The sequence below is a fragment of the Geotrypetes seraphini genome, chromosome 8, assembly GCF_902459505.1.
Source record: "Geotrypetes seraphini chromosome 8, aGeoSer1.1, whole genome shotgun sequence".
In the NCBI taxonomy this organism is placed as follows: domain Eukaryota; kingdom Metazoa; phylum Chordata; class Amphibia; order Gymnophiona; family Dermophiidae; genus Geotrypetes; species Geotrypetes seraphini.
This window is the reverse complement of record NC_047091.1, coordinates 109,497,439-109,511,204: the sequence shown is the minus strand read 5'-3', so window position 1 is coordinate 109,511,204 and position 13,766 is coordinate 109,497,439. Positions and strand designations below refer to the sequence as shown.

The 13,766-nt window shown below is 43.7% G+C and overlaps 1 protein-coding gene across 1 annotated transcript in view; it reads right to left on the bottom strand.

Annotated features, from left to right (window-relative positions):
• Positions 1-13,506, bottom strand: part of ZBTB7A (zinc finger and BTB domain containing 7A) — a 52,990-nt gene extending 39,484 nt beyond the window's left edge. The window contains 1 exon segment of the mRNA XM_033954648.1: positions 13,040-13,506. Coding sequence (XP_033810539.1) covers positions 13,040-13,066 — 27 coding nt within the window. The 5' untranslated portion in view covers positions 13,067-13,506.
• Between the last annotated feature and the right edge of the window lie 260 nt (positions 13,507-13,766).

Below are 13,766 nucleotides of genomic sequence, written 5' to 3'. Positions count from 1 at the left end.
GCTTAAAGACTAGTTTAGGAAATAAATCTATCAAATAGTACAGTCTTAATTTCTTTGCGAAATGCACCATAGGTCAACCTGGCTCCACTAATGTAATTACCTAACCAGGTCGGCTGTTTACATCTCCATGCAAAAGCATCTTGTTTAGTAGAGCAAATTTTCAACAAAAGATAAATAAAATATAAAAGCAGCAGATACTGCCTTTTACATACCACTCTCTGGTAACTCTTCAAAGCAATTTACAAAAACCAGACAGTACCATCTACACACTATTCATACAATTCTTCTGACCCTAAACAGATCACCAGAAGTCAAGAGTATTTCAAGTTCATGGAACCAAATAATGTTTCAGACAAAAGCTTTTGCCCAATCTGACAAAAGCCAGAAGAATGTTTGGGTACAAAGGAAGAGGAATGGCCAGAAGAGAAAAAGGAGATGATAGTGCCTTTGTACAGTCTCTGATGAGACCCGAGTACTGTGTGTAAATCTGGAGATCACATTTTTTTTTTCTTTCTTTATGTTTTTAAGCACAGCAGCTCCAAGAAAGCTTACAATACATCAAACAGAGCAGAAAACAGATTGGAAAACTGCCAATACCAGCTATGCACTACATATATCAAATACCCCACCCCCAACCTCTCTCCCCACCCCTCTCCATCCCGAGAACCAAAAATCTAAGCAATACAATATCCAGAAATGACGTCAAAGTCAAAGCGGTGGTATATCAAAAGTCCAGCATGCAGTTTTATCTCTAGGCAGTATAAATATCCCATACTCTATGATATGATTTTAAGGTGTTATGGCGGAGCGCCGTCAATTTAGACCCGAGTTGTAAATAGTCTAATTTAGTTCAGAGGAACCCATAATCCGGGACTAATCGTAGTCTCAACCTCATAGCCAGGGCCATACGGGCTGCCGTGAAAATATACGCAGCTAGCTTTTGTTCTGAAGTGGTATAACCTAGCAGAGGGGTATTTAGCAGGAAACAGTCCCACAACAAGGGGCAATGTTTGCGATTGAGGCATACCACAAATTGGCCCACCAATTGCCAAAAAGGCATAATACAAGGGCAAAACCACCACCTATGCAGAAAATACCTCCCTATGGCCACATTGCCACCAAAAGAGATCAAAATCACATTTTCACCAAAAAGATATAAAACATGATGAGTCAGCCCATAGGGTGGTCTTTATTTATCAAATTTATACCCCCTCATTATCCATGCAATCTAAGCGAGACTCAAAACACATACACACACAAACTGAAAAACAAAAAAATGCAAAAACATAAAAATCATCTAACTGCCATAAGAAAATCTGATTGCCTTTATAATAATGTGCTTCCTGAAACGAGTACATTTTCAGTTGTTTTCTAAATAATGAAAGTGAAGATAATTCTTGTAATGCTAGAAGAAGATTGGTGTTTTTGCTGGTCTAGCACTGTGGAATATTCATGAGCAATCTAGACTGGAAGACCTAAATGCATATTCTCTGGAGGAGAGGAGGGACAGGGGAGATACGATATAGACGTTTTAAATACTTGAAAGGCATTAATATAGGACCAAATCTTTTCTAGAGAAGAAAAAATGGTAAAACCAGAGGGCATAATTTGAGGTTACAGGGAGGAAGACTTAGGAGCAATGTTAGGAAATTCTTCTTCATGGAGAGGGTGGTAGATGCCTGGAATGCCCTCCAAAGGGAAGTAAGTGGTGGAGAGGAAAACAGTGATGGAATTCAAAAAAAGAGTGGGATAAAAATAGAGGATCTTTAATTAGAAAACGAAGGATGTAAATTAAAGAACTAAGGTCGGTATTGGATAGACTTGCACGGTCTGTGTCCCATATATGGTGATTCGGTGTAGGATGGGCTGGGGTGGGCATCAATGGGAATTCCACTAATATAGAACATGAGGATGTTACTGGCCAGACTTTACGGTAGATATCCTGCAAACAACGGGATGGTTGAATAGGCTGGAGTGAGCTTGGATGGCAACTTCAGCATTTGGAACCTAGGACAATACCAGTACAGTCTACAGCCCAGAAATATCAAGGAAGAGACAAGTTAATCTAATCATGCATTTTTTAATGGATATAACTTATGGGCAGACTGGATGGATCATTCAGGTCTTTATCTGCCGTCATTTACTATGTTACTATGTTTATATATTTTAGATCATAGGAGTGCAACCTCGGCCCACGCCAGGTCTGGTTTTCAATATCTCCCCAATGAATATGCATGAAATCTATTTGCATACAATAGAAGCAAATTCACTGGGGAAATCCTGAAAACCCAACTGGATTGCGGCCCTCGAGGACTGACGTTGGATAACCTTGCTCTAGATAAACCTGGCACAATGAGGGAATATCTAGAAAGGACTATCCTCAAGATCTTAGGGGTTCCTAGAATGATAGTTTTTTTAAACACTTCATTATGAAAGACTTTAAATACCAACAATAGTATTTTGAATTTGTCATAAAGTGTATGGGGACAAACTTAAAGATCTCAATAAGTAGAAAATGTGTAGAAAAGTATGAGAGAGGAGATATGAAAGAGACATTTAAATATCTCTGTGGCATACATTCATAGGAGGCAAGTCTCTTTCAAAAGAAATGAAGCTCTGGAATGAGGGGGACACAGTATGAAGTGAAATAGGATCGACTCAAGAATAATCTAAAGGAAATACTTCTTTAAGGAAAAGATGGAGGACAAATGGAATGGCCCCCAGTTGAGGTAGAGAAGATGACTGTATCTGAATTCAAGAAAACATGAGACCAGCACAGAGTATCTCTAATGGGCGGGGGGGGGGGGGGAGGTATGGAATGTAAAAGTTGGTAGTTGGTATGGATAGGCAGACTGGATACGCCATATTGACTTTATCTTCCATCATTGTCTCTGTTTCTATGATCAGCATGATCCACAGCAGTATGAAAATAAAGTGGCCAGCCTGCCAGCCCAACCATACTTTGGTCATCTGTTCCAAGTCTAACACATCTCCCTCTGGTAGGGTATTTTAAAATATTTAGCTACCCTGCCCGGTACACTGCTGGACCGCCAAGATCTTGCAGCAGCCATTCAGAGGGGCTCAGCAAGCGGCAGAAGAGCGGAAAGCCAAGTACACCGCTGGACCACTAGGGATTCAAAAAGTTACAAGGGAGGAGGCGGGAGGGAGGTAAAAAAAAATTGTCAGAGTTGGCTGGGACAGGAGGGATCCCTCCTGTCCCGGCCCATCAAGCCATATGGCAAGTCCGATAGAGGCCTGCAACAAGTCCGGGAGGGAGGCAGGTAGGCACTGACCCGAATATAAGACGAGACCCCCATTTTGGCCCAAAAATCTCATCTTATATTCGAGTATATACGATAAGCTCGTCTTTTTCTGTATGAAGTAATACTGTTTGAATGTTACTCATGGAGGATGGAGAAAAAAAGGGTAAAAGTACAAATGGAGGGATCCACTTTAAAGAACGGTGCTCACCTCCATGGGAATGGACCAGCATCATAGATATTTGATCATTGCATTGTGTGTAGCCAATGATAATTTTTGTACCGTAAATGATATTTCTGAAATGCAAGGAAGTTGTGTAATAAATTATTTGACACCTACTTACTGGGAACCCAGAAATGTGTTCCACATTTTTTTTTTCAAAGATAAACAAAGTACCAGGCTGCCAAAGTTTGCCATAAAAAGGCTAACCCTTTTACCTCATATACCACAACTTCTCCCACCATAAGCTAGCTGACAAACTCAACCCTAAAGAGTGCAAGGGTAATAATGACAATAAATAATAAAATGTTCAAAGTGTACTTTAAAAGGTTGCAACTTCAGTTGGTTATCAAGATGGGTCATTGTGCATTGCCCCACCCACTTGTCTGAGTGGCTCAAGCCAGCCTCCTGTCCAGTTGCAGCATTCATGCATTGGGCAGTGAAGAGCAGGCAAATTTTCTATCACATTCTATATTGTGTTTTTCTATCGCTTGTCAGGCTTGTCCCCAATCCTACCCCACTGCCAGTTGAGACAATAAACCTGTCTCCTTGGAGAGGAGCAGGCACAAAGCCCGGAGTTTGCTCGCATAGTATGTTCTGTGTCCACTGTTCCAACAATATACACCCAATGCTTTTAAAAGATAGAAATTGTGTGTGTGGGGGGGAGAGGAGAACAAGAAAGGGCCAGTAGAAGAAAAGGAAAACAGAAACCTCAATGAAAAGGAAAGAGAAGAGGCTCCCCGTAGCAGCTTTTCCTAGGTTTTAAAAAAAAAAATGGACCTCAAGCACTTTTGCAGGGTTAGATGTTTATTTTCCTGGGTATCTAAAATTACAGACAGTTCTGGAGCCTGTCATTTCAGCTTTTCTGAATAGGAAAAGCCTACTTCAGCCACAGAGCCTCCCCAGGATTTGTAATGACTACTCACCTTGTCCAGAAGGGTAATAAGTAGATTCTAGCAGACAGGATTGAGTGTGCCAAGGAAAGAGTTAATGCCTTCTGTGCAAGCCCACAGGCTGCAGAACAGTGTGGGACTGGATGCTTGGTCATGAGACTCCTTCAGTAGGACCAGGCTGCACGCCTTTCTATGTACAAAATGTCTTTTATATTCAAGAGGCCAAGACTTACAGTGGCCAGCAATGGGTGTATATGTATTTGTGTGTGTTTGAGGGGGGCATAGCTATAGAACTACAGTTCCCAGCATTCCTCCCCCTCCACTATCAACAGGCTATAGAATATGGCTCTGATTTGGGTGGGGTTTCTTTATCCAAACTATGGGCAAAACGTGTTGTATCAGCCCTATAGAGGAAGTGTAAAATCAAGTTTCCGGACTTGAAAGGAAGAGACTTTTTTATTCTAAAATAAAATTCCCTTTCACCCCCCTCCCCATTAAAGCTAGGTACTAGGATTAGAAAGTCAGGCCCAAACCTTCAGCTTCCCGCCCCATCTCTCTTAAGCCACATGCATTGTTAGTGCTCCCCTTTGATCCTAAAGGGCCATACAGTTCTTATATTCATAAGAACTATCTATGCATATATTCTGGATCAAGTTGCAAAACCTTCCAAGAGCACATAAAACTAAAACCTCCTCTTGCCATCTCCTGTTAGCATCAATCTGCAAGCTTCCATAGGTGATCCAACTTGCAAGATGTATCAGTTTATTCAAATGCTCAGAAAAATTGCATATTCAAGCAATTTTTATCAGCTGCTGGCCACTGAACTTAGTGTATTTAAAAAATAAATAAATAAAATCAGCTTGCCAGTTTCCTTCATATTTATAGTCCAGGAAAAGCTACTCCTCGTTCAGTCTGGGTGAGAAAAGGAAGGCGTGGTTCTACTTGTGCTGACAGTTCTCACTGCCGTATCCAAGGACAAGTTCCAGCAGGTCCCTCCATCGCACCTCATCTCATCAACATACTGCCTTCCAATCTGAACAAGCCTATAAGCAAAAGAAGCCAGAAAACAAAACCAGAAGGTCCACATTCAACTAATAGAGTTTGCTTTCTGGAATGAGTAGAAATAATAGCCCCATCAGTATCTCCTTGAACCCCTAGACATATAATGAACACACAGGCAACAGAATAGGATGGGCCACTGGAGTCATGGTCCTAGCAACGTTTTGCCCCACACAACCTCAGAAACTAGAGAGAAGGGAGGGCAGAAAAAGCTCGGTTTGTTTGGCCCACCAAAGTAAAAAGATGTTCCACTGCTCCTGCCTGAAAATCTGGAGTGATCAAATATTAAAACACAAGTTATCTTTTTTTTTTTTATTGGGGGGGGGGGGAAGAAGCAGTACACACAGGGCAGTCTCATAAGCCTATGTTCCTTTAGAGAGGATGTCAAAACCCCCTAATCAGTCATTGTAAAACCAAGATGCAAACACCCATCATCAGACAGGTAATTTAGACTCAGAAATTATCAGCACCCCAAAAGCCAACAAACAGGTTATTGCTGTCAAGCCCTGGAATCACAGATTACATATTCCATGCTACAGCTGCATGTTATGACAAATGCAGAGGCCTGTCAGCTGCAAATCTAAGGCTACCTTGGTACTTCTATACTGCCTACAGAAAAAACATCAAACTAACATCTCAGAGTGACAGAGGAGCAAAGAGGTTTTATGGCTGACCTATAGGTAAGTTTATGGAATACTAGTCTTTAAGCCCGTTACATTAACGGGTGCTAGAATAGATGTGTTCGTCTGTCTTTCTTTCTGTCTCTCTGTCTGCTTAGCCGCTGTCTGTCTTTCTTTCTCTCTCTGTCCTTGGCCGCTGTCTGTCTTTTTTTCTTGTCTCTCTGGCCCCCTGTCTGTCTGTAATTCTTTCTGTCTGTGTCTCTCCCTGGCCCCTTGTCTATCTGTCTTTCTTTCTGTCTGTGTCTCTCTCTGGCCCCCCGAGCAAACCAAGATTGTTTCCTGCATGCACTGCCTCCTTGAGATGCAAATCTACCTCATGCATATTTATTGTGGATATCCTGAAAACCTGACCTGGCTCCGAATCTCGAGGACTGGAATTGCCTACCCCTGCCTATTGAAGAAGAGAGCAATCCTATAAACCAGTGGTTTCCAACCCTGTCCTGGAGGACCACTAGGCCAATCGGGTTTTCAGGCTTACCCTAATGAATATGCATGAGAGAGATTTGCATATAATGGAAGTGACAGGCATGCAAATCTGCTCCTTGCATATTCATTAGGGCTATGCAGAAAACCCGATTGGCCTGGTGGTCCTCCAGGACAGGGTTGGGGACCACTACTATAAACACTGACCCCCTAAACCACATGTTGCTACTGCTTCAGAGCTATACTCTCTGATGGTCAGCACAGACTCCAAATGGTCTGTCTTATTTGTCTATGACTAAGTTGTGTGAATGCAAGTGTGCTTGTCTAGTGAAGTAGTTCCCCTGTAGGAATTTTGTAATCCAAGAATTAGGGTTACCAGATTGCTGCTATTTACTTCTTATATAATTTTCTCTCTTTTCTATGAGTGCTTTGCATTATAATAATTAAGTATTTAGAGCTTGGTGTATAGGAAAACTTGCTATAATTAGCAATTTCTTACTTGTATAATCATTTCTCCTTTCTATGAGTATGAGTTTATCATCTTTCCTGAATAAACAAGATAAAGAAATGGAGTCCTGTGCATAGAGGTGTGTACTTTGGGTATTGTGTCCCACACCTAATCCCAGACAATAACAACAAGACAGGTCTTGGGGACCCCATGCAGTCCCTGGACTTTGCTTGGGGGCTAACATTGGCCAGGAAATGAACCCAGGCCTCCCGCGTTGAACCATCTGTGCAAATTAAAGAGTTATTGTGTATTAACACTTCCAGCACTTGAGAGCCAATTATAGCACTACCAACCCTGGAATTGTCTCTGAAAGGCCTGACAGAGTCAGAAGGAAAGGTAGGGAATAAAACTATAAGCTTTGTACCAAGAATGAGCTCCTAGAATTAAGGTGGCTGAGAGATGGGGAAGCCTCCAAGGCCTGAGCTTCTGGATGAGAGGCTCTCCAGTAACAAGATACCACAAAAAGGGCCAAGCAGGAAGCAGAAGCACTGGTAGAGACCCTGTACTGTCTCTAGGCTAAAACACTATTACCCTAACAGCTAGGCAAAAATGGAGAGATTTAAAATGTGGAAAGCTCCTCAGGCAGCTGCACAAGAAGGGCCACTGTACTAGTACAAGCACGCTGCTGGGAACAAATTAAGAGACTCAAAACTAAATACTCCTCCCAGGAAATGTGTTGATTTATTTTAATGCCATCCCTCCAGGAAGGGCCCGTTTCAAAATCAGCTAGAGAGAAACCTAGAAGTAACTGAAACAGTATGGAGCCTGTGGAGGTTGAAAGATGACAGGGAACAGGAGGATATGGGATAATACATGACACCCATCCAGTCTGTCAGCCTCCTCTTAATGCTATTTTTGCTAATTTTGTCCCTTTTCCTCTAGAATGCCAGGACTTCTAATCTAATCTAATCTAAACCTTAAGTTTATATACCGCATCATCTCCATGAGAATGGAGCTCGACACGGTTTACAAGAACTTAAAATAGTGGGTAGAGAAGAAGAAAAAGGATTACATGAACTTATGTGTAGAAGGGGGGAGAGAAAGGGGGGAAGGATAGAGCTACAATTTGCTGAAAAGCCAGGTTTTCAGTTGTTTGCGGAATAACTGAAGGGAGCTCAGGTTCCGCAACGGGGTGGTGAGGTCGTTCCAAAGACCTGTGATTTTGAAGAGAAGGGATTTTCCCAGTTTGCCTGAATATCCACAGTCCCCAACACCACTTTCTGTGATAGCCCGCATATACCTAGTACTTTTTTTTTTTTTTTTTTAACACAGTCATTATGACTCTCATTCAATTTGAGTGCAGTTTGCTCTTGATAAAGATTTTGCTGGGACTAGAGCTATTTTGTAAACCGTTTAGTTTAGACGGCATAGAAATTTTTTAAATAAATAAATATAATTACAGCCACCATACAGTAACATAGCTCCTGGTTTTCCATCTTCCTGTAGTTTTGGACTTGTGTGGCAACTTACACTTTCCTCTCAAGCTACAATCATCCTCTCACATAAAGCAATACACTGCGAGTAGAGACCCCAAAATAAGGTCATGATCTGGATGAACTCTCCTTAAGTGCTACATTATTCTTCAACTTGGTGTGTGTGTGTGGATATCATGCAATTTTATTTCACATCATGGGGTCAGAGCCACAGAAAGATTGACAAACACCTGGAATACTGCGTCCAGCATTGGTCTCCATACCTAAAGAAGGATATAAAACTGCTAGAGAGGGTGCAGAGACGAGCAACGAAGCTAGTGAAAGGTATGGAGAACCTGGACTATGAGGAACAACTTAGGAGACTGGGATTGTTCTCCCTTGAGAAGAGGAGACTACGAGGGGATCTGATCGAGACTTTCAAAATACTAAAAGGATTTGACAAAATGGAGCAGTGAAAGCAGTTATTTACAATGTCCAATGTGACACGGACAAGAGGACATAGACTGAAGCTGAGGGGGGACAGGTCCAGGACGAGTATCAGGAAGTTCTGTTTCACGCAGCGAGTGGTGGATACCTGGAATGCTCTCCCGGAGGAAGTAATTGCAGAATCCATCTCCTTAAGAGTGGCATAGAATGATACGGGTAAGGGTAAGTTAAATGCATCGGTGATATGAGGACTAAAACTAGGCCAGGGTATACCTGGTGGGGCCTCTGCGTGTGCGGATCACCGGACTTGATGAACCCAGGGTCTGATCCGGAGATGGCAATTCTTATGTTCATTGCAATACACTATGTTGGGGTTGGGGGGGGGGGGGCTGCTTGGCCAGACATCACAGGCACTTCCTACTTAGTACAGAATGAAACAAGCCATCGTGTCTTCTGGCTTCAGTGCTCCCTTACTGAACATAAAATGCCACAATAATCCCTAGGGAAAGCAAAAGCCTCTGTACTACTCCCAGTGGTTTTTCCAGAGCTGGATTGTTATTTTGCTACTGCAGCGCAGACCCAGCTGCAGAGGGGGAGAGAGAGAGAAGAGGAAAGGCAGGCAGGAAGGAAAACGTAGGATGGAGGGAATGAAAGGGGGGAGGAGGGAGAATGGTCTTTTCAAGGTTGTGTTCAATGGAGAAAGAAACAGGAATTATTTCTGCATAGTGCACATCTTCAATGAAGCAAAACATTCACTGACGTATGCATGAGGGTAGCTGATACGCCAGCCTTCAGTGTCATGGCACATGCTGGAGGTAAGCTGAATCTCACAACAGCCACATGCACCTGATCTTCTTTCTACCCGAAAAGAGCACATTCGGCTCCAGTTTGCACTGTGCCTTTGTGAAAAGCAGCATGAAATTGAGGAAGCGCATAGAGGTTTTAGAAGAGCTACCCAGGCTTCATACCACAAAAATAGACAAGCTGGTCCTGGGTTTTCTTGACCCCTGCTGTAGTTCTATACCATGAAAAGCTCCCAGAATGCTTTGTAAGAGGAAAGAGAAAGATGGTGAAATACCAATCTAAATCACTCATTTCTTATAGAATCTCCCCCAACTATGAGAACAAAGTGAAGGGGCAGATACACAGAACTGTGCCAAAAAAAATCCCATATAGGTGCTTGCTGGAGAAAACAGGAAGTTACCTGTTGAAAGGCAGGGCTGATCAGATCTAGCCCACTCCCTTACTCAGTCGCTCCCACCTGTAGGTATCAAAGCTCTGTCTATTTAACAGGGTTTGGCAGAATCATGCACACTTGCTACACCCTCCTCTCCCACCAGGAAGGAGTGGAGTGAAGGTTAACACGCTGAAGAGAACACAGAGCAAGAAGAAAGAAGAACTTGAAAGGCAGGGACAGAGAAATAGGAGATCAAATATTTTGTTATTATGTACCCGGCCCATTATACCTGGCCATATATCTAAAATAGGCAGACTGGAAGCTACTAGCAGAAAAAGTTCCTGATAAATAAGAACCCTAAAGTAACACTGTCCCTGTTCATTCAAACTAACAAGCTTTTCTGTTTTAAGGAAATAAAAGGCTAATGGTTAGTGGAGTGGACCAAGAACCCAGGGAACTGGGTTCAATTCCCACTACAGCTCCTTGTGATTGCAGGCAAATCACCTAATCCTCCAGTTACCCTAGATCTTAATCCACAATGTTCACAGCCTTAGCAGTGGGTATAGCAACACCTGCCAGAGGCCAGCACAGGTTTACCAAATTACAGTAAGATATAAACCTATGTACTCTTAATGAGTAGGTATGGTAGATAAAAAGCCTCCAGAATACAAACAACACAGAAATGGCAATCATTTTTCAGAGATAAGAGCCTCTAGAACAAGAGGGGCATACCAAAAGACAATTCTCCATAGAGCAGATGGTGGGTTCACGGAAATATATTTCCTAAAGGCAGGTGAAGGCCAAATATAGAAAAGGAATTTTAAGAAGTACTGGAGTACAAGGTTAAGTAAAAAATCAAGAAATAGCTGTTATAACAGGAAGTGAAATAGACAAGACGCAGAAGGCCTTGTGTCTTCATCAGCCCTGTTTCTCTACAATGGGGAAAACAAGTGACATTCCTGTCACAGGATAAAACAAGTTTTCTTTGGACTGGTTTACAGTCTAGAACTGGGTTCTACAGTACTTTTTTGGAAGGTTGGATGCTTCAAGTTCACATGTGTTCCAGTATTAGAAGATGCTTGTTTCGTTTTAAATATCAAAACTAGTGTTACCGGATTACCCTGGGTAATCTAGGGCAGGTTGAACCAGTCATCCCTAGGCAGGTTGGAGCTTGTAGTTCCTGTTTACTCATTAAGGAAATCAAAACTATAATCCAAGTTTAATAAAATGTGATATGCCACGCATCAGTGACCTACTTAAGTCATGTACAATATAAATAAAAACAAAATATATATAAGTAAAAGAATACACAAGCATACAGAAATAAGGAATGCCATCAAAAGAAAGGATGAGAGAGAAGAGAGAAATATCACTCTGCTTGATGTTCCAGCTCAGTCCCCCTCCTCACCCTCAAATCACATGGCTGTATTATGACAAGTTCAATGAAAGTAGCAGTTAGAAATGTCTTACGTGAAGCTCTAGTCCAGTGGTCTCAAACCCTTTGCAGGGCCGCATTTTGGATTTGTAGGTACTTAGAGGGCCTCAGAAAAAATAGTTAATGTCTTATTAAAGAAATGACAATTTTGCAAGAGGTAAAACTCTTTATAGTTTATAAATCTTTCATTTGGCTAAAGTCTTAATAATGATATTGTCATTTATAGCTAAAGAGACATATGATCAAGAAACTGTTTTATTTTACTTTTGTGATTCTGATAAAAATACCGAGGGCCTCAAAATAGTACCTGGCGGGCTGCATGTGGCCCCCAGGCCACGAGTTTGAGACCACTGCTCTAGTCTAAAACTGAGTAAAATCATAACTGGAGTCTGACCATCTCTGGAACCACTAGGAAAATTTTAAAGAACTGGACAGAAACACACTTCAACAGTGAACATGGGACACAATACTCAAAAATTTAAAAAGTAGTGAAAAAGATTCAGGAATGGCTAATTATTTCTGAAAAAAAGTTAGGAGTCAAATCAGTTTGAAATTCTCTACATGTCAAAATTAAAGAATGTATCTATGTTAGGAAAACCTAAGGAACTGATACACTATTCTTCTAAGGCCTGTCTTTGGTGACTGCCCCCTAGATACATTAAGAAATAATTTAAAACAGCATGAGAAAGGTATTGGGATGGTTTGGAGCCTGCCACTTCAAGTGCCGCTCATTACTGAAGTGCCAGTGCAAGCTAATACAGAACTACAGCAGTGCTAACAACAGAGACCCTTCTTATACACGAATTTAATAATACACATCAGACCTGTCTTGCAGCATTGCTTGCTATTCCACTACAAAAAGCCCCTTTCCCCACCCCCTACCCCCTCAGTCCTGACCTACAGCACTACCAGAATCATTTGCCCCCAAGTCTGACCAAGAACAATCCTTCCTACACCACCGGGGGGGGGGAACGAGATTTACTACATATACAGAGTAAACTTTCCCCCCCCCCCCAAAAAAAAAAAAAAAAGCCATCCCATAAGGACTATGCCTGCTCAGTTCTACATCAGCTGCTTAAAAGGGGGCGGGTTTTGTGAAGGGCGGGGACAGGGGAGTGGCAAGGGATAACTTAAGGCAGCCTGAGGCCCTGGTCAAGACCAAATTTACAGTATAAACTAACTAGACAAGCTACAGCCGAGAGCCACACGTTTCACTAACATGGTAAACTATTAAACCTAAAATTTACTCCCTAATGGTATGGGGGGGAGGGGGGGAGGGGAGGACTCCCTTAAATGTCACAACTTAGGGGCCACAATGCGATAAGCCCGGCCACGAACCCTATCACACAGAGACCTCTCAGGATTGGAACCTATTCCCGTGCGACATGGTAGCATTGGATTAAGAACAAGAAATAGGAGCCACAGGTACCGGCAGCACCTCCCCTCTTCGGGCCCAGCGCTCAAGGAGGACTTGCGGGGGAGGGGAGGCGAGGGCGGAAATCGAGGTGACCCGTCCCCCACTTACCCTCCGCAGGGATCTGGGGCCTGCCATGGCCGCTCGCGCCGCAGCGGCCGGACCAAGCGACTAGTCGGCGGAGTTCAGGGAAGCGGAAAAGCGCTGGGCAGCCTGGCAGCTTGCCCCACCCCGCCCTCTCTCCTCCCCACCCGCCCCCGCCAGGCCTCAGGGGCCGTGCCGGCTCCGGCAGGGTGGTGGTAGGGGCCGCTTCGCGCCGGGCCTGTACGCTGCGCTGTACAGAGCAGAAAACGGGAGAGGAGACGGTGGTGATGCTACTCTGGGGATCGGAAGGTTTATACATTGCTGGGGAAGGCGAACAGCAAAGATGGAAATATCTCCATCGAAGGCCGCTACCGCTTTAAGGCTGCCCCCGCCGGAACGTCACCGGGCACCCGGCGCCGGGATCTGTCACCGGAGCAAAGCCCCGCCCACTATCCTTTTCCAGGGCGTCCGTTGGCCACCAGGTTCTGGCCCGCCTGAGCTTCCCATTGGGCGCGAGGGCCGCCCGTCACCCCGCCTCCCTCTCCTAGCAGGCTACGCCGCGCTCGGCCAACTAGCGGAGCAGCTTGGGAAGGCGAGTCCGACCTCTTCTTCCACCTGCTCCCAGGCTGGCCCAGCGAAACTACGACCCCCAGAAGCCCCCTCCAACCCTACCCCCCCCCCCCCCCAGGACACCCCCGGTTGCACCAGCTAAGTCAGCCAACGACAACGTATGCACGCAGCACAGAATGAGGAA